Source organism: Hemitrygon akajei, chromosome 8 (genome assembly GCF_048418815.1).
Source record: "Hemitrygon akajei chromosome 8, sHemAka1.3, whole genome shotgun sequence".
Lineage (NCBI taxonomy): Eukaryota > Metazoa > Chordata > Chondrichthyes > Myliobatiformes > Dasyatidae > Hemitrygon > Hemitrygon akajei.
In genome coordinates this window covers 124778901-124800444 of record NC_133131.1, presented here as the reverse complement: position 1 = coordinate 124800444, position 21544 = coordinate 124778901, and the positions used below count along the sequence as shown (strand labels likewise).

Genomic DNA, 21544 nt, shown 5'->3' with positions numbered 1-21544 from the left:
TTCTATCTCTCCAAATCACCTCCTTGAATAACATCAGCGAGTTGTTTACCTTTAAATTCTAAAACAAACTGTAATTGATTCACAGGCACCTTGTTAACAAGCCATTGTTCAGTTAACAGTCCCTTCCCTTTTGTCAATCCTTCTAAAACCAATTCAGACTTTAAATTTTCTTTATTCAATTTAGGAACAACACCTTTCCCTTCTCCTTCAATAATATTCACATCACCAGCTTTCATCTCCTCACTAACTTTTAACACCCCTTCTAACACAAACAACTGAGAATTCTCACTTTCCACTGGTACCAAGGTTAACCCTTTCTTCACTGAACCAAGTCCATCTGACCCAAAAGGACTGCATTCCTTTTCAACTAAATCAGATACCTCAGACTTTTCCTGAGTTTCAATACTAGGTTCAGCACCCTGTGACTCCACAGGTACTTCAACAACCTGAACACACACAAACGGGACATCTACCTCTCCCAGGCTTTCAATACCAGTCCCCTTTTCAAATTCTAAGTTCCCCTGATCCTCCCAGTTACTCTCTGGGCAAGTCCCCTTCGGAGTAAACTCAACCTTGCGGGTTAAAACAACCTCGTCTGCTAGCCCAGCAGACTCCCTCAAGGTAGCAGCATCCTTTTCATCTAGGACTGCCCTCACATCATCGGGAACACATTTAAATTCTTCAACTTCTTCAAACAGTTCTGTCAAGCCAGACAGATCATTCATATCCAACCCTGGACCTTCTAACAGCCTTATCTGTTTCTCATCTTTACTCTGTGCCTCTATAAATTCCCTCCTTGCTAAGGGTGGATCTACCTCCTCTCCCTTACTCTCTTTCACCTCCCTATTCTCCGCTTTACCATCCCCTAACCCCTCTTGGTACAGGGTCGGTAAAAACGTCTCAGCCAAATCAACACTGGACTCATTTAAACTGTCTTCTTTCTCAGCCGCCTTTCTCGACATGCTGCGAGTGATTGCGCATGCGGGATAGATCTTAGAATCTATGGGCGAGTCCTCAGCCCTCACAGGCTTGCTTGTTAATTTCACTGCTGAACACACGTCACCACCTGCTAAATCATTACCAAGAAGGACGTCCACGCCGTCTCTCGGTAATTCTGACCGCACCCCTATTTCGACTGGTCCAGATACCAGGTCACATTTTAAAATGATCCTGTGCAAAGGTACAGCTTCTGTCCCCTTTCCTATGCCTCTTAACACAACCTCTCCAGTTTCAGGACCGAAATCTAGCACCTTCCTTAGGATCAATGACTGGTCAGCCCCAGTATTCCTCCAGATCCTCACTGGAACTGGGGTTTCTCCTTCTTTCACAGACACTGTCCCTTCTGAAATAAATTTCTCACGCCTCTCGTACTCTATCTACCTTTGCCTCCCTCATCGATCTGCTAACCGACTCAATACACCCTGTGGGGATCACTGCTTTCCCTTTTCCTGTCTCCTTCTTCGGAGCAAAGCACTTAGATGCAATATGACCGGCTTTTCCACAATTATAACAGGTGAAGCTAGGAACCTTCCTGCCAACCTGCTTTTCCTCTTCCTTACCTTTACCACTAGCTCCCGGCTTATTCTCTACCTTAGCCGGTGGGCTCTCTCTACCGTCCCTACGGTCTTTCTGGTAACTCTTATTTGAGGAAAACTTTGCCTTCTGGGTTAGGGCGTACTCGTCTGCTAATTTGGCAGTCACAGACAGAGTCTCCATCTCCTTCTCATCCAAGTACGTCTTCATACTTTCAGGGATACAACTTTTAAATTGCTCCATCAACATTAACTGCACCAGTTTATCATAATCTCCAACAACCCTTTTTGAGGCGCACCAACACTCATAACACATCTCCATCTCACGGGCAAACTCTAAATACGTGTGGTTCCAGGGCTTTCTCAGATTCCGGAACTTCTGCCGGTATGCCTCTGGCACCAAATCGTATCTCCTCAATACAGCCCTTTTTACTTCCTCATAATTCTTAGACTCTTCCATGGACATTGCCGAATACACTTGCTGAGCCTTTCACCTAAGTACACTCCGTAACAAAATGGCCCATTTCTCCTTAGGCCAGTTCTGGCTCACAGCCACTTTCTCAAAATGGAGGAGAACTTATCGACATCCGTCTCCTCAAATGGAGGTACCAACTGGATCTCCCAACCAATCTTGAACCCCTCACTTGAGCCTACCGCCCGGTCTCTTCCCTGTTGTACCTTTAACTTCTCCATTTCCAGCGCATGCTGCCTCTGTTTCTCCCTCTCCCTTTCCTCCATCTCCCTTTCAGCTCTTTCCTTCTCCCTTTGTGCCTCTAACTCAGCTCTTTCCTTCTCCCTTTTCGCCTCCAACTCCTTTAGCTGGATCTCATAATCCAACTGTAATTTTTCCAACTGTAACTGAGCTGCCCCATCAACTGGTTTCCTCTCAGGGAACAGGTCCAATGCCTCAGATGTGAACACAGCCTTGGATACATAATGCTGGGCTATGGCCCTCTGTATCTCCCACTTTCTCATTGACAACTTCACCTCTGAGAGATCTAATCGTTTCGCAACCTCCACCAAGTCCGCCTTTTTGGCACCCTCTAGCACCCTCAAAGTCGGGTTTTCTATAAATTTGTCTATTTCCATCTCTGCTGGTTTCCCGTCTGGTTACCCACGCAACCAGATCAGATAAGGGACTTTTAGCCCGATTCACTGGCACCCCAATTTGGTAATCAAATCCTGGATGAGCCCCCAATTTGTTACGTACCCCGTAACTGGGTGTCTAACCAGCAGAGAAAGAAGAATCCGTTGGAGTCTGGTGGTACTATATTCAAAAGTGTTTATTAGTAAAATAAGCAAATCAATATCAATAATGCAAATATATAGATAATAAACATTAGCAATACTAAACCTAAAAGTGTGGGAATAATAATAATCAATAATAAACAAGCTCTATCGATGTCTAGGGGATAGTGAATTGTCATATAAAGGTATAAAGTTCAGTTCAGTTCATACATGCTGAGGTAGATACTGGTTGTTGTGTTGTAGTCATTGGAGAGAGAGAGAGAGAGCGAGCGAGCAGTAACAGCTACAGGCAGGCAAACCTTCCTTTACGTTCTTGATCCGTCTTTTTGTTGTGGCCATTCAGGTATGACCCCTCTGTCCTTCAGCTAGACAGTTCTTCTGTGGTGGACTTGTCACTCTGGCATGAGTGGACACACACACAAGTCCCCACCGGCCCCGCTATAACACTGTGAGTTAAACTGACCGATCCTTTGTTCGGTCTCCGATGCCCCACACCTTCCCGTGGGTTCCAACGCTCAACCAGTGCTCAATAGTGTGTCTCCTGGTGTGTCTGAGGGGTGTCTCCCCAGACCTCACTTTTATCCCTACTCACGGTGTCTCAGGTGTCAATCAGTTTTGAATGGCTGTGTCCATCAAACCAGCCCACTCTGGCTGTCCACTGAGGAATTTTAATGAACAGAATGGTTTAAGATAAATAACCCTCTCAGAAGCCATAAGTCTCTCAGAAGTCATAACACGGTGAATCAACAAGTCTCTCTCCCCTCCCTTATCTCTCTCTTATCTGTAGCAGATGTTCCAGCATGTTTTCATTTCATCTCTCTCTCTCATGAGCAGCATAGCAACAGTAACGGATTGTGATTCTCCCGGGGGGGGGGGGGGGGGGGAACATGGGCAACTCTGCACCCTTCTGCCCATCAGAGCTGTTCATCCTTCATAACAGAAGAATAATGTGAGCTGCCTTAATGACTATCTCCCGGTAGCACTCATGTCTATATGTGATGAAATGCTTTGAGAGGTTCGGCATCACTAGACTGAACTCCTGCTTCAGCAAGGACCTTGTCCCATTGCAATTTGCCTATCACCACAATTGGTCAATGACAGATGAAATCTCAATGGCTCTTCATATGGCTTTAGACCATCTGGGCAATACAAATAACTATGTCAGGATGCTGTTCATCGACTATAGCTCAGCATTTAACACCATCATTCCCACAATCCTGATTGTTAAGTTACAGAACCTGGGCCTCTGTACCTCCGTCTGCAATTGAATCCTTAACTTCCTAACCGGAAGACAACAACCTGGGCAGAATGGTGATAATATCTGCTCCTTGCTGACAATCAACATTGGTGCACCTCAGGGGTATGCGCTTAGCCCACTGCTCTACTCTCTCTCTACCCATGACTGTGTGGCTAGGCATAGCTCAAATACCATCTATAAATTTGCTGATGATACAATGATTGTTGGTAGAATCTTAGATGGAGACAAGAGGGCATACAGGAGTGAGATATACCAACTAGTGGAGTGGTGTCGCAGCAACAACCTTACACTCAACATCAGTAAGACGAAAGAGCTGTAGAAGGATCAGAAGTGGAGAGAGTGAACAGTTTCAAGTTCCTGGGTGTCAAGATCTCTGAGGACCTAACCTGGTCTCGACATATTGATGCAGCTATAAAGAAGGCAAGATAGCAACTATACTTCATTAGGAGTTTGAAGAGATTTGGTACATCAACAAAAACACTCAAAAACTTCTATAGATGTACTGTGAAGAGCATTCTGACAGGCTGCATCACTGTCTGGTATTGTGGGGGGGGGGGGGGGGCTACAGCACAGCACCAAAAGAAGCTGCAGAGTGTCATAAATTTAGTCGGCTCCATCTTAGGTACTAGCCTACAAAGTACCCAGGACATCTTCAAGAAGCGGTGCCTCAGAAGGACAGCGTCCATTATTAAGGACCTCCAGCACCCAGGGCATGCCCTTTTCTCACTGTACCATCAGATAGGAGGTACAGAAGCCTGAAGGCACACACTCAGCGATTCAGGAACAGCTTCTTTCCCTCTGCCATCCTATTCCTAAATGGACATTGAACCTGTGAACACTACCTCACTTTTTAAATATATATTATTTCTGTTTTTGCACAATTTTAATCTATTCAATATACATATACTGTAATTAATTTATTTATTTCTTCTTCTTCTATGTTATGTATTGCATTGAACTGTTGCCGCTAAGTTAACACAACAATATGCCAGTGATAATAAACCTGATTCTGCTTCTGAAATATTTCCATTAGATGTCTGATTCATACTTCAAGTTAAAAGACAGTAGCATCATTATGAGATTTATTATCACTGTCTCATAAAACATGAAATTTATTGTTTCCTGGCAGCAGTACAGTGCAAAGACATAGAAGTAGAATAAATTACAAAATAAATAAAGAGTACAAAACAAAAGGAATCTTGTTGCAGTACTCATGGACCAATCAGAAATCTGATTACAGAGGTGAGAAAACTGACTGAATCACCGAGTATTGGTTGCCAGGCTCCTGGACCTACTCCTGATGGTCGTAATGAAAGGGCATGGTGAGGGTCCTAAACAATGGATGCTGCCTTGTGAGACACCATCTCTTGAAAATGGTGAAGAGGTTAGTTACATAATGGATCTGGCTGAGTCTACATCCCTCCACAGCCTCTTGTGATCCTCTGCATTGGAGCCTCCAAACTAAGCTGTGATGCAACAAGTCAGAATGCTCTCCACTGTACATCGTTTGAAATTTCCAACAGTCTTCCGAAATTCCTAATGAAGTAGAGCCACAGGTATGCCTTCTTTGTGTTTGCATCAATGAAGTGGGCCCAGGATAGATCCTCCGAGATATTGATGCTTAGGAACTTAAAACTGCTTACTCCTTCCACCGCTAACCTCTCAATGAGGATTGGTGTGTGTTCACCTGAGTTTCTCTTCCTTAAGTCCACAATCAATTTCTTTGTCTTGTTCACGTTGAGTGCAAGGATGTTGTTGCGACACCACTCAGCCAGTAAAACCATGTTACTCTTGTATGCCTTCTTGTCACCATCTGAGAATTTGCCAACATCTGTGAATTTATACATGGTGTTTGAGCTGTACTGATGAAGTAGGGGGAGGCCTAGAGCCCTGAATTTCAGTCTTACCTGGAGTCCTCCTAGGCCGTTGCCTCCTAAGACACTGGATATCTTGAATCTGTCAGGTCTGGAGATCATTGGTTCTTTCAAACAGTTTGAAACAGTATTACTTACTGCAGTGTCTGAGACTGCAGATCTCAGCTGTAGTAGTTTCAAAATGGAGTATCTGATGACTCTATTGGGAGCTGCACACAAGCTGGTGCCCCTCTCTGGCACCATTTGTCAGGAATTTGGATTGAAAATTAAATAGTGAATGGCCCAATCCATTTATAATACTGTACAAAAGTCCTAGGCACCCTAGATTTTTAATATGGTTTCAGATGGTATGGTCTCCACGGAGCCCTGATCTCAACATTAGCAAGACTATCTGAGATTAGAAGTAAGGCAGCCAAAGTCTGCAGAAAATCAGTGGCAAGTTCTCCATGGAACTTGGAACAACCAACCAGCCAAGTTTCTTATAAAACTGCACAACAGTATACCCAAGGGAGAACTGATGCAGATCTAAAGGCAAAGAGGATTCACATCAAATATTGATTTGATTTAGTGTTTTACTGTCTACCGCTCTTTATAGTAAATTTTTTGACATTTACACCAGAAACTTTTCATTATTTTTGAAATCATCTTCATTATACAGAATTTTTCAACATGGATCTAAAACCATTGCACAGTACAGTATCTCTGAACAAAATTAGTCTCAGTAGCTTTCACAACAGTAGCAGAGATTAGTTCTAACTACATACCTTTGCCCACCGCGTTCTGTTCTCAGCAGTTAATGCAGATACACCTGGCCCTTCTGGTTCACTGTCGCATCGTTCCCTGATATAAGTGAGTTGCCTACATGAACAGACAAAAATGAGCAAGAAATACTTATAAACAGTTTAGTTACTGCATGGAACCCTCAATATTCAATTCAATTAAATATTTTAAGACCATAATACATAGGAGCACAATTAGGCCATTTGGCCCATCAAGTCTGCTCCACCACTCAATCATGGCTGATATTTTAAAAAATCTTCTCCTCAATCCCAGTTCTCGGCCTTCTCACCGTAACCTTTGATGCCATGTCCAATTAAGAACCTATCAATCTCTGCCTTAAATACATCCAATGACCTGGACTCCACAGCTGCATGTGGCAACAAATTCCAAAAATTCACCACCCTTTGGCTAAAGAAATTTCTCTGCATCTCCGTTTTGAAAGGGCGCCCTCTCTATCCTAAGGCTGTACCCTCTTGTCCTAGACTCTCCCACCATGTGAAACATCCTTTCCACATCTACTCTGTCTAGGCCTTTCAACATTCAAAAGGTTTCAATGAGATCCCCCTGCCCCATCCTTCTGAATTCCAGTGAGTACAGGCCTAGAACCATCAATCGTTCGTATGATAACCCTTTCATTCCTTGAATCATACTTGTGAACCTCCTCTGGACCCTCTCCAATGCCAGCACATCTTTTGTAAGATGAAGGGCCCAAAACTGTTCACAATACTCAAGGTGAGGCCTCACCAGTGCCTGATAAGGCCTCAGCATCACATCCTTGCTTTTGTATTCCAGACCTCTTGAAATGAATGCTAACATGGATTTGCCTTCCTCACCACCGACTCAACCTGCAAGTTAACCTCAGGGTGTTCTGCACAAGCACTCCCAAGTCCCTCTGCATCTCAGATTTAGAAATCTCCCCATTTAGAAATTAGTCTGCACATTTATTTCTACTACCAAAGTGTATGACCAAGCATTTTCCAACATTGTATTTCATTTGCCACTTTATTGCCCATTCTCCTAATCTGAATAAATCCTTCTGCATCCTACCTGCTTCCTCAATACCACCTGACCCTCCATCAATCACTTTAAGTGACACAATCTATCAATGCAATAATCATGAAGTAAAAATTGTGAAGCACTGTAGAAGACAGATCAATATTGTGGCATTAAATTTCAGGAAAAATGTAGTTCCCATGCTGAGCAGCACATTTTACCTGCACTATCACCAGCACATGCTGAGCGTAAAAGCATTTCTTTGTGATGGGAGGAAGAACAGCAAGATAAAAATGACTGGTTTACAATAAGCTACTTTCAACTGTGTCCTATTAGACAAGAAGAAGACTGATTGCTGGTGATGGTGGCACCACAAATGCAAAGCTGTTATCAGGATAGGGAGATTACATAATATGCACCAGAGGGCACAATATTTCACTCTGTTCATTCACGTAAAGATGATCATCATTGGATCCATTGGCTCTTTACATTTAAAAATTTGGAAGCTGTAAATACACAACAATCCTGCTGTAAACTACCTAACAGCTTTGAAGCAAAAGCTTCTACTTACTGCCTATATGAACAGACAAAAACAAGCAAATGATACAAATAAACAGTCTAGTTACCACATGGAGTACTCAGCACTCTGTCACCTAAATTCATAATCAACTACTAACTACAAACATTGAATTATACAAACATGAGTTAATATTTGACCATGAATTTAGTCGGGCTTCATATGTGTTCCAAAGAGTGATTAGCATTTTGTGTGGGTTGCAATTGAATTAATCATACAAGTAGTTATCAAACTAAGCATGTACCAAATGCCATACCACAGACCAAGAAGAAATACAGTGGATTTTTCAAATAACTAACTTTCTTTCCATTACAAAGGTTGAAGGAAAGTCTATAATATAATGGTTAAACATCTATAGGTTAATAAGAAAGAGCAAATAACTACCTGAGAAACTCTGGCGGTGTAAGGATTTGATGGTCAAACAGGGTATCAAAGACAAAGGCTCGGCCGTGACAAAGGACCACTAAATGGGAGGGGCATGGACCTTCAGCTTCTACATGGAGATAAAAGACCTAGTTTAAGCACTAAAAAGTACCAACAAAATAAACAGTGCTGTATTCATAACAGCATAATCCACAGTCACAAGAGCTAAGTGTGCAAAGAGCTTAGAAGTTGATAGATTCTTCAGTATTTGTGGTAAACTATGTATACCTGTCTGGACACGCCCCTCTGATGACTGCTCCTGTGGCTCCTCCCACAGACCCCTGTATAAAGGCGATTGGGGCACTGCTCCTCCCTCAGTCTCCGAGATGTCGTGGTCCCTTTTGCTGCTAATAAAAGCCTATTGTTCACCTCCCGTCTCCGAGAGTTACTGATGGTGCATCAGTATTTTTGCTAAAAATACTTTTTTTCTGCAATGCGAATGTTAATCATTGAATTTTGTAGTACATCAAACCACTAATCAATCTTTATTTTTCTGAAAATATCCATTTAATTCTGCTCCTGTGGCTCCTCCCACAGACCCCTGTATAAAGGTGATTGGGGCACTGCTCCTCCCTCAGTCTCCGAGATGTCATGGTCCCTTTTGCTGCTAATAAAAGCCTATCGTTCACCTCCCGTCTCCGAGAGTTACTGATGGTGCATCAGTATTTTTGCTAAAAATACTTTTTTTCTGCAATGCGAATGTTAATCATTGAATTTTGTAGTACATCAAACCACTAATCAATCTTTATTTTTCTGAAAATATCCATTTAATCCTAATGATTCCCCTCTCCACTCCTGTTTAATATGTTTATATATCTTAACTAATGATCCACAACCTTTTATAAGACTATTAAGGAATTTGCTTTCATTTCTGTTTCTAACACTACTGAGAAGTAAAAGTATATGAGATTTAATAAACCACAGAACCTTTTCTTAGAACCTAGAGTAAATGTTATTACATCCTTAGCTAGTGCTAAAGTTTTCAAGCTGGATTCTGGTCTAACTACCATAATTTCACCATTATTTTCCCTTTCTTAAGTTTTACTGAGACATAACTAGTTTGTCTGTATATAGTTCTGTAGCTTCATGGACTGAACTTGTAACAGTCCTTGCAAAATTCCAAGAAAATCTGTAAGCCTTTACTTGCTTTATTGAATTTACTTTTGCTACATAGCCCAGGCTTTCCCCACTATTAAGTACCTTTACATGGAGTGCTGCCACAAGAAAGCAGCATCCATCATCAAAGAACTCCACTCTCCAGGCCATCCTTTCTTCTTGCAACTATCTTTAGGCAGAAGATATAGAAGCTTTCAGCCCCACATCACCAGGTTTAGAAATAATTATTACCCTACAATTATCAGGCTCCTGAATTGGCATGCATAACTTCAATCAACACTACTCTGATTTGATCCTACAAACTAGACTCAGTCTCAAGGATTCTTTACAACTCATGTTCTCAGTATTACATTGTTTTTATCTGCATAGTTGGTCTTTCTTCGCACATTGGTTGTTTGACAGTCTTTGGCTGTTTATGTATAATTTCTCAAAAATTCTATTATATTTCTTTTTCTCAGTAAATGCCTGCAAGAAAATCAATTTCAAGAAAGAATATGATAACATAACTTTGACAATAAATTTACTTTGAACTTGGATGGAAGTTATGGAATTAATGGATGTGCATATTTTTGTAATAAACATTGTCAATGATCCAACAATCACTTTGACCCCTCCCATCAGGCAGGACAAATCATAGCATTAGGACAGGAATGGTTAGGATGAGAAATAGCTTCTTCCCTTCTTCCCCCAGGCTGTAAGCCTACTAAACTCCCTGCCACCACCCTGGTCCCATCACATATGAAGCACAGTAGCGTTATACTGTTTACTTTTTAATTTGTGTTGTATATGAACCTTATTATTTGATTACATTTGTGGTAACATTACTTAATGTGTTATGTGTGCAGGTTAAAAGACCAGCGTTGTTCACCTTCGCCCGGAAGAATGTTTATTTGCTTGGTGGTACATCTGTGTACAGTTGAATAACAATAATCTGAACTTGAACTTCAACTTTATAAGAGTACCTGAGCAACTACTAAAGATTCATTTTTGAGTGTGCCACTGAATGGTACGCAAATTACTGTTCTCAGTTTGTCACGTTACAGTACAATACCACCTAAAATTCCTTGAAATCATGACACCAGTTGCTGCTTTAATGAGCTGAATTATCTTGGAGGTGACTTCTAATAGAGAAGGCCCACGTTATAATTTTTAATTAAATTATATAAGTATAATCTTTTCAAAAATTAAAACACTTTTAAATTAAACTACTTTTAATGAGCTTTTAAAAGATCAGTCATGGAACTTTCTAAACTTCTCTGAATAGGCAGCCCTATTCCTCTGCTTTCCCTTCTTCCTGGTCCATTATGGTACAGATGGCGGAAAAGTACAGTGTGCTCTAAGGGGAAAGCATCCAAAGCCCAGATGTCACCAACCCTTGGAATGTAATTTCTGACTCCAGAATGCAGAAAAGCTGGTGACCAGAACCAGAGCATCCATGTGCTGGCAGCCAAGGATTTTGGGCAGCAGGCCACACGCATGAAAATCAGACTCTGTATAACACTAGTAAGGACCCAAATATCTGTTTTTGCATTTGTTTTCGAACATAGTAAGTACCTGTTTTAAAATAGCTGATAAGGGAATCTCTGGTCACTCCAGGAATTTTGCAGGTATTGTATAGCATACGAAATTGGTCCATATCTAGTGGCACACCACCAGCTTTATGCACAGCCAGGCACTCCCTTAGGGATAAGAAAGAATAAAGCATAATCATCTTATATAAAATGTACGCAAACAACTGCAGTGACAAAAAACCTGCTTTGAGGAACATGTTAGCAGCACTACCAGTGCAAAATAACATCCCACAACCATGCATTTCATAAGAGTCATATGTAACACAATCATTTTCATATACATCAATTTGATATTATAAATATGTAATATTATTCATCATATTTCAGCCAAGGATATATATTCAATAAAAGATAACATCTCTTGTAACAAAATAAGCTATTTGGGAATTGTGTTTTTTTAAACATATTTAACATAAAATATCCATTGATAATTTCTGTAAACCTAATGACCAGAGTATTATATGGAGCAATGGCCAAAATTAGATAAACCAGATGAACAAAATCTAATAAAGTCAATCAATATGTACTAAGTGATCAGCTACAAAGTAAAATCAATAACCTCCAGAACAGGACTTGCAAATCTGAATTTAATCTGACCAAACTCCAAAATATTCTATATAGAATATCATTTCAAAATGTATAATTTTACACCCTTAAAATTATCTTTATTTTTCTTTCACCCACCCTAAAACTGTGCTGAACTTTCCACTATCCTAATTCACACCACAGAAAATAAGATTGTACAGGACACTCCTGAACTCCTCAATATAATACATGTTTAACATTTTTCTACTGTGTATCTTACTTCCTAAGTAGATTCCAGAACTGCAGTGTATAATAAACGGAAATTGCAGTGCGTTCAAGCTGAGTCCCTTCTTTCGGTATCCAGAAGTGTTCTAGGTAAGGACCAGGACCTCCAAAGTTTACGTTCAACATTGATGGCATTCGCACCTCCAAATAGCCAGTGATTAGCCACCATTCTTCAAGCTGATCAAAAGACATAGAAAATGAGTGGTCATTCACTAAAATTTACTGAAGTGTAATGCACTCACACAGACTGGTAAAATCAACTACGGTTTGCAGTTGACTTTTTCTAAAACATACAGGAACCTGAAGGAAGACCACACTATTGAGATTTATTTTACATGTAGGTTCAATATACTCTACAAGACAATCAGTTTTACTGTTCAAATTACATGACAAATATGAATAATTAATAAAAAATGTATCAGACTCTGGCAAATTGTGATGGCTTGACAACAACTTTGCACTCGATGGCAGTAAGACCAAAAAAAAATGATTGTGGACTTCTGGAAGGGCAAGTCAGGGGAACACACAACAGTCCTTATTGAGGGGATAGCGGTAGTATGTTTGAGGAGCTTTAAGTTCCTGGGCATCAATATCTTGAAGGATCATGATGTAATCACAAAGGAGGCATGCCAGTGGCTCTACTTCATTAGGAATCTGAGAAGATTTGGTATTCATCGAAGACTTGTATTACAGCCTGGTATGGAGGTTCCAATACACCGGGTTGAATACCACTGAGTAAACTTCAAGAAGCGATGACTCAAGAAGGTGGTGTCTATCACTAAGGACCCTCACCATCCTGGACGTGTCTTCTTCTTGTTACTACTGTCAGGGAGGAGGTAAAAAAGCCTGAAACCCACACTCAGTGGTCAGGAACAATTTCTTTCCCTCTGTCATCATGTTTTCTGAATGGTCCATGAACACAACCACTATTCCTTTTTTTGCACTATTGCTAAAGGCTAAAGAGAAATACAGGAGAGAGCTGGAGCACAAGCTTGGGCAGAGTAGCACACGGGAGGGGTAGAGAGACATGAAGAACATCTTTGGCTTCAATCGGCCTAGCTGTAGAGCCTTGGAATGCAGCCGGGAATGGGCTAATGAGTTAAACCATTTCTTCAATAGGTTTGACAATTGCCCTCCTGTTCACATGCCCCTCAGCACACCAGTCTAGGTGCCAAGGCACCCAATGCTCCCTCAGCACCAATGCCTCCTCTCCTCACTCCTCCAATTCAATACATGAATGAACACGGACTACCTCTGACTACACCCCCTACTTCCCCGCACCTACCATACACACCTCCACAAACCAACTGCTACTGTCCTGATCTTCACCTACCCCAATCCCCACCATCCACCAACCCTCCAGTCATCATGGACTCACCTTCACTACTGGGCAGGTGAGAATGGCTCTGGGGAATCTCAGACACAAAGCATTGGGACCAGATGATGTGAACCCCAAGGTCCTGAAGGAGTGCGTTGAGGAGCTGTGTCGAGTTCTCCAGCACATTTTCAATCTGAGTCTCAGCCTGGAAAGGGTCCCAGCTGTGTGGGAAAATATCATGTGTGGTCCCAATGCTTAAGAAAGGCCAATCAAAAGTCTTGAATGACTATCTTCCCAGTGCCCTGACCTCACACTTCATGAAGACCCTACAGAGGCTGCTCCAAGCTCACCTCTGACCCCTGGTCAGATCAACCCCCAATCCCCTGCAGTTTACCTACTAGGAGCACATTGGAGTTGATGATGCTGTCCACTACCTGCTGAACAGAACCTCCTCCCATTTGAATAAGCAGGGCAGCACTGTGAGGATCATGCTTTTTGATTTCTCCAGTGCCCTCAATACCATACAGCCCTCACTGCTGGGGAAAAAGCTCTATTCAATATAGGTTGGCACTCCCATTGTCTCCTGGATGCCAGTCAGGTAGCTTCAGAGTTGTATGACAGACATGGCTATAAAGCATTGGGGCGCCACAGGGGACGGCATTTGCTCCCTTCCTGTTTACCCTGTATACCTGGGACTTTAAAAGCAACATTAAACCGTGCTATCTGCAGAAGTCTCTGATGGCCCAGCAATAGTTGGGTGGACAACCAAAAAGGGGAGGACAGGAAGATGAATACAGGGTCCAGGTGGAGGACTTGGTCAAATGGTGCAAACTGAATCATCTGCAGCTCAACATCTGTAAGACAAAGGAGATGGTGATGGATTTTAGAAAGACCAAACCTGTACTGCTCCCTATTACTATTGATGGTGAGGACGTGAATGTGGTGAGGACCTACAAGTTCCCGGGGGTGTACTGGGACAATAGACTAGAGTGGAGCACCAACGCAGAGGCTGTGTACAACTTGGGTCAGAGTCGCCTCTACTTCCTGAGGAGACTGAGATCCTTTGGAATATGCAAGCCTCTCCTTCACATGTCTGTTGTTGCCAATACACTCTTCTACTTGGTGTGCAGAGTCAATGGCATCAACACAGGTGATGCCAACAGGCTCAAAAAACTGATTAGAAAGACTGGCTCTGTTATAGGAGTCAAACTAGACACGCTGGAGGCTGTGGTAGAACAAAGAATTCTGCGGAAAACCCTGGCAATTCTGGACGATGTTTCTCACCCTCTGCATGCCACCTTGGCTGAACAGAGGAGCACTTCCAGTAATAAACTAAGACAAAGCCCTGCTCCAAAAAGTGCTATATGAGGTCATTCTTACCCTCGGCCATTAGGCTCTATAATGAGTAACCTATTGCTAGGGAAGTGATGACCCCACCCTCACTCCTGTTAGACTGTTACTAACCTCTGTTTACCAGAGCTCCATTTAAGCTCTGTTCAGCTCTGTTATCCACACCTGGCTAACATGATCACCCTGTGGAATACCACCATCATTTCTTAACTGGATGGTGTGAATGTGCACCCATTATACGGTAATTCTTGCACTAACATCTTATCTGTATGAACTTGGAAATCTTGTACAAAATTTACAAGTCAAATATTACATCTTATTTCTGAGGTAACATTTTATTTTTTCTTACTTCTCTTCTAATATTTGTATATCTGTGCAATTGTAATGCTACTGTGACACTGTAATTTCCTTTGGGATCAATAAAGTACCCATCTATTTATTTTGTAATTTATAGTAATTTATGCATTTGCACTATACTGCTGCCACAAAAAAAAACGAATTTCAAGTCATAAAAGACAGTGGCAAAAAAGCCAATTCTGATTCAGATGACTTTGGTTCTCTTCTAAGGTCTTATTTCTGAGTAAGAGTAAAAGAGTAGTGTTCTACGATACCACAACACCAAAGAAAATGTATCTGATGCTATATAAAAGAAAAACCTGAAATAAAAATTAGTTGCTGTGATAGAAGCTCCTTGTGGCCAAATCCTTGAACAACATAATTCTTAAATTTTGAAGTTGGTTGGTAAAGCAGGACAGGCCTCTATCAACTTGCACTTTCACTAACTTATGTCACAGCTGGTATACACGACAGAAGGGATAATTTGTTAAAAATGAAGAAAGGCATAGATTAAGAAAAATCTGGACAGAACTGCAATGGTACAGGTCGACATCATAGATGGAATTGAGTCCGTTATGTCAACCTGTCACTTTGCAGAAAAGCATAGGGTACTGAGGCCCATTCATACTGATTTTATTTATTATCTAGCAGGCTAATAAAAAATAAGGCAAGTGGCTTAAAACAAAACGTTGCAAGTACTTGGTCAGGCAGCATCTGTAAGGATAGAAACAGTGTTAATGATTTTGTTCGAAGTCTTCTCATCAAAACTTTGAAAAGTTAAAAGTAAAACAAATTTGAAGACAAAAAAGATGGGAGTGGGGGTAAGAGAGAACAAAGAAGCTCTGTGGAAGAATGAAGAGCAATAAAGATCAAACAATGAATGGGATGAAGGAGCCAATTAAATGAGGATGATATAAACACTAGTGAATAAATGACCAAGAATAAAAGGAGAGAGGAAAGCATTGGATGCTGGAGTTGCTAATTAGCATTAACAACTTCAAAAAACTCAAGGCCTGTTTAGAGTTTTTCCATTGTTCCTGTGCTAATGCTGAATTTGCTGAAGCTAGAGTAAGAGATTAAAAACGGGGGTGGAGTCGGAGTGGTTTAGACGATTGAACCTGGCAATTTTGCAGTGTCGGCCAGGGAGAGGCAGCACAGTTACAATATATCCGGGCTGGAGTTGCTGGAGCAGAACTTGGAGTCAATTTGATTCAGTGGAGCCAGCCAAGGCGAGGTGAAGTCGAGGAAAGATCCAAGATTTGATCAATTTAAGAGCCAAGTGGGAATTGGAAAGGTTGGGTACTGGCTGAATTGAGGTGGCAAAGCTTGAGGGCGTATCGAAGTGGTAGGGAGCAAAGAACGACCAAATGGTTAGATGATTTAAGCACCGGGACACATTGAAATGGTTAGGGTGTTGGGGTCAGAGGTGAGGACGTTCCAGTCAGCTTGATGCTCTGTGGGGTTTGCTCGTCTCTGTGCTGTATGAAGCTGTAGCCTGCAACTAGCGGACTTTTAAATTGGCTGCAGTGATGCCCAGCTTTGTGACCGAGATTGGTCGTCTCTGTGCTGGACTGAGGCTGTGGCCTGCAACTGGTGGATCAGCTGTGGCAATGCCTGTGAGCTTCACTTTGAATGCTGAGAAATTCTAGGGGTAGAAAGACCCTAATGGGAGTTATCTACAGGCCCCCAAACAGCAGTCTGGATGTAGGGTGTAAGTTGAATGAAGAGTTAAAATTGGCATGTCGCAAAGGTAATGATACAGTTGTCATGGGGGATTTCAACATGCAGGTAGACTGGGAGAATCAGAATGGTACTGGACCCCAAGAAAGGAAGTTTGTGGAGTGCCTCCGAGATGGATTCTTAGAACAGCTTGTACTGGAGCCTACCAGGGAGAAGGCTATTCTAGATTTAGTGTTGTGCAGTGAACCAGATTTGATCAGGGACCTTGAGGTAAAGGAACCATTAGGAGGTAGTGACCATAATATGATATGTTTTAACCTACAATTTGAGAAGGAGAAGGGAAAATCGGATGTGTCAGTATTACAGTTGAACAAAGGGAAGTATGGAGCTATGAGGGAGGAGCTGGCCAAAGTTCAATGGAACAATACCCTAGCAGGGAAGACAGTGGAACAAAAATGGCAGGTATTTCTGGGAATAATGCAGAAGGTGCAGGATCGGTTCATTCCAAAGAGGAAGAAAGATCCTAAAGGGAGTAAGGGGGCGGCCGTGGCTGACGAGGGAAGTAAAGGGCAGTATAAAAATAAAAGAGAATAAGTATAACATAGCGAAGATGAGCGGGAAACCGGAGGACTGGGAAGATTTTAAAGAGCAACAGAAGATAACAAAAAAGGCAATATGCCAAGAAAAAATGAGGTACGAAGGTAAACTAACCAAGAATATAAAGGAGGATAGTAAAAGCTTCTTTAGGTATGTGAATAGCAAAAAAATAGTTAAGACCAAAATTGGGCCATTGAAGACAGAAACGGGTGAATTTATTATGGGGAACAAGGAAATGGCAGATGAGTTGAACAGGTACTTTGGATCTGTCTTCACTAGGGAAGACACAAACAATCTCCCAGATGTAACAGTGGCCAAAGGAACTATGGTAAAGGATGAACTGAAGGAAATTTATATTAGGCAAGAAACGGTATTGGATAGACTGTTGAGTCTGAAGGCTGATAAATCTCTGGGACCTGATGGTCTGCATCCCAGGGTACTTAAAGAGGTGGCTTTAGAAATCGTGGACGCATTGGTAATCATTTTCCAATGTTCTATAAACAGTTCCTGCTGATTGGAGGGTGGCTAATGTTGTCCCACTTTTCAAGAAAGGAGGGAGAGAGAAAACAGGGAATTATAGACTGGTTAGCCTGACGTCAGTGGTGGGAAAGATGCTGGAGTCAATTATAAAAGAGGACACATTTGGATAGCAGTAGAAGGATCAGTCCGAATCAGCATGGATTTATGAAGGGAAAATCATGCTTGAATAATCTGGAGTTTTTTGAGGATGTAACTATGAAAATGGACAAGGGAGAGCCAGTGGATATAGTGTACCTGGACTTCCAGAAAGCTTTTGATAAAGTCCCACATAGGAGATTAGTGGGTAAAATTAGGGCACATGGTATTGGGGGCAGAGTACTGACATGGATTGAAAATTGGCTGGCTGACAGGAAACAAAGAGTAGCGATTAACGGGTCCCTTTCGAAATGGCAGGCTGTGACCAGTGGGGTACCGCAAGGTTCGGTGCTGGGACTGCAGCTGTTTACAATATACATTAATGATTTAGATGAAGGGATTAAAAGTAACATTAGCAAATTTGCTGGTGACACAAAGCTGGGTGGCAGTGTGAAATGTCAGGAGGATGTTATGAGACTGCAGGGTGACTTGGACAGGTTGGGTGAGTGGGCAAATGTATGGCAGATGCAGTTTAATGAGGATAAATGTGAGGTTATCCACTTTGGTGGCAAGAACAGGGAGGCAGATTACTATCTAAATGGAGTCAAATTAGGAAAAAAGGGAAGTACAACGAGATCTAGGTGTTCTTGTACATCAGTCAATGAAAGCAAGCATGCAGGTACAGCAGGCAGTGAAGAAAGCTAATGGCATGCTGGCCTTTATAACAAGAGGAATTGAGTATAGGAGTAAAGAGGTCCTTCTGCAGCTGTACAGGGCCCTGGTGAGACCACACCTGGAGTATTGTGTGCAGTTTTGGTCTCCAAATTTGATGAAGGACATTCTTGCTATTGAGGGAGTGCAGCGTAGGTTCACAAGGTTAATTCCTGGAATGGCGGGACTGTCATATGTTGATAGATTGGAGCGACTGGGCTTGTATACACTGGAATTTAGAAGGATGAGAGGGGATCTGATTGAAACATATAAGATTATTAAGGGATTGGACACGCTGGAGGCAGGAAGCATGTTCCCGCTGATGGGTGAGTCCAGAACTAGAGGCCACAGTTTAAGAATAAGGGATAGGCCATTTAGAACAGAGATGCAGAAAAACTTTTTCACCCAGAGAGTGGTGATATGTGGAATGCTGTGCCCCAGAAGGCAGTGGAGGCCAAGTCTCTGAATGCATTCAAGAGAGAGTTAGATAGAGCTCTTATAGATAGTGGGGTCAAGGGATATGGGGAGAGGGCAGGAACAGGGTACTGACTGTGTATGATCAGCCATGATCACAGTGACTGGCGGTGCTGGCTAGAAGGGCCGAATGGCCTACTCTTGCACCTACTGTCTATTGTCTATTGTTTGCTTGCTTTTGTTGTTAGGATGATTTGTTTTTTCCCTCTCTCTGCACACTGGATGTCTGATAGTCTTCTTTTGTTTTTAATGGATTCTGTAAGGAGACAAATCTCAAGGTTGTATAAAGTACGCATACTTTGATAATAAATGTACTTTGAGCTTTTGATTTCCAGCATCTACAGTATTTTTGATTTTGTTTCAGCTAACTTAAAAGATTCTTGCAGAACTGTGTGAGTAGAAGAGAAAACTTCATAGGTGCAAATCATCACACGTAATTAAAAATCTGCATACAATACATATTAAGTAACCATCCTCACTGCAATATTAATTCATTCTTATATTAATACCAAAGGACATCTGTGCTCCTGCTTACCCAGTTTCTCCTAACTTTAGCCCTTTCCAGAAGTTTTTGATGTAACTGTTTACCAATCCCTTGTCCAAATGCATTAACAATTTCTGTACTCCTTTGAAGTTCTTCTTCATTCAAAAATGGCTTCACTAAAACAAAAAAATTCAACTGTATAATTGCAGATAAACAACACAAATAAGCCTATATGGTATAGGATTTAACGTACACTTAGTGGCCACTTTATTGGGTACACCTGTATCTAATCAGCCATTCAGGTGCTGCAACTCCATGTATAAAAGCATGCAGATTTAATCAAGGGGTTCATCTGATATTCAATCGAAACATCAGAATGGGAAAGAAATCTAATCTAAGTGATTTTGACCATGGAATGATTATTGGTGCCAGATGGGGTAGTTTGAATGTCTCAGAAACTGTTGATCATGTACAATAGTCTCTAGCGTTTAGAGAATCACGTGGAAAGCAAGGAACATCCAGTGAACAGCAGTTCTGTGGGCAATGAGGAGTCAGAGGAGAATGGTGAGACTGGTTCATGCTCACAGGAATGCAACAGTAACTCAAATAATCACACGTTACAACAGTGGTAAGCAGTGGAGCATCTCCAAAAGCACAGCACATCCAGCCTTGAATTGGATGGGTTACAGCTGCAGAATTCTGTCCACACGAGGTTCCACTCCTGTCAGCTAAGAACAGGAAACTGAGGATATACTTTCAAAACCAGACAGCTGAAGATTGGGAAAACATCACTTGGTCTGACTAATCTTAATTTTGACCACAACACGCAGATGGTAATGTCAGAGTTTGACATAAACAACATGAACCTATGGATCCAGTCTGCCTTGTGTTAACAGTTCAGGCTGGTGGTGGTGGTGGTATAATGGTGTGGGGTTTTTTTTCTTGGCACACGTTGGACCCCTTAATACCAATGGAGCCTAATTTAAATGCCATAGCCTACCTGAATATTGTTGCTGACCATGTACATCGCTTTATTGCAACGGTCTACACAACTTCTAATGGCTACTTCCAGCCGGATAACGTGCTATGTCACACAGAATCTCCATCTGGTTCAACAAACATGCCGATGAGTTCAGTGTAGTCCAGTTCACCAGTTCAGTCACCAGATCTCAGTCTGATGGAGCACCTTTGGGATGTTGTGTACCAGGAGACTCACAGCATGAATGCAAACTTGACAAATCTGCAGAAAATGTATGATGTTATCATGTCAACACGAGCCACAATCTCTATGAAATGTTTCCAGCACCTTGTAGAATCCTTGACACAAAGAACTCAGGCTGTTCTGGTGGGGGGAGGGTCTTCCGCAGTACTAGAAAGGTGTACCCAATAAAGTGCCCACTGAGTGCATGTTCACTGATTTAATAATATGAATATATAATCATTTAATAAAAATGGGACCACTTCCATTGTAAATAGAGGCTTGTACTTAAAGAAACTTTTTTATACCAAAGATACTATAGATCAATTATGACCCAATATGAATTATGGAAGATGAAGGAGGTGGGATAAAAATTCTTAGGGTTGCTAGTATATCTAGTTGAGGCAAACAGATGTTAAAACAAGAGTCAAACCTTAAAGGCAGCCACACATAAGTTCTACAATCAAATCAAAAATAGTTTTAAGAAATGGAATAAGTGAATAGAACTAATTGTTCCACAAGTAGTGACAATTTCCAACTCAGTGTGTCCAGCCAGTCTATACAATTAAGTAGCGTGCAACACACTCCAAAGTGTGTTA

General features: G+C 41.7%; 1 protein-coding gene across 4 annotated transcripts in view; it reads right to left on the bottom strand.

Moving 5' to 3' along the window:
• Positions 1–21544, bottom strand: part of crot (carnitine O-octanoyltransferase) — a 64763-nt gene that overhangs the window by 23677 nt on the left and 19542 nt on the right. For 2 of the 4 annotated variants that reach the window (XM_073054545.1, XM_073054541.1), the window contains 5 exons: positions 19799–19923; positions 12178–12359; positions 11356–11480; positions 8647–8755; positions 6677–6770 (listed from right to left, as the gene is read on the bottom strand). In XM_073054545.1, coding sequence (XP_072910646.1) covers positions 6677–6770; positions 8647–8755; positions 11356–11480; positions 12178–12359; positions 19799–19923 — 635 coding nt within the window. Of the gene's footprint in view, positions 1–6676; positions 6771–8646; positions 8756–11355; positions 11481–12177; positions 12360–19798; positions 19924–20747; positions 20912–21544 lie in introns of those variants that run through there. The other 2 variants (XM_073054543.1, XM_073054542.1) reach the window with 2 other exon arrangements.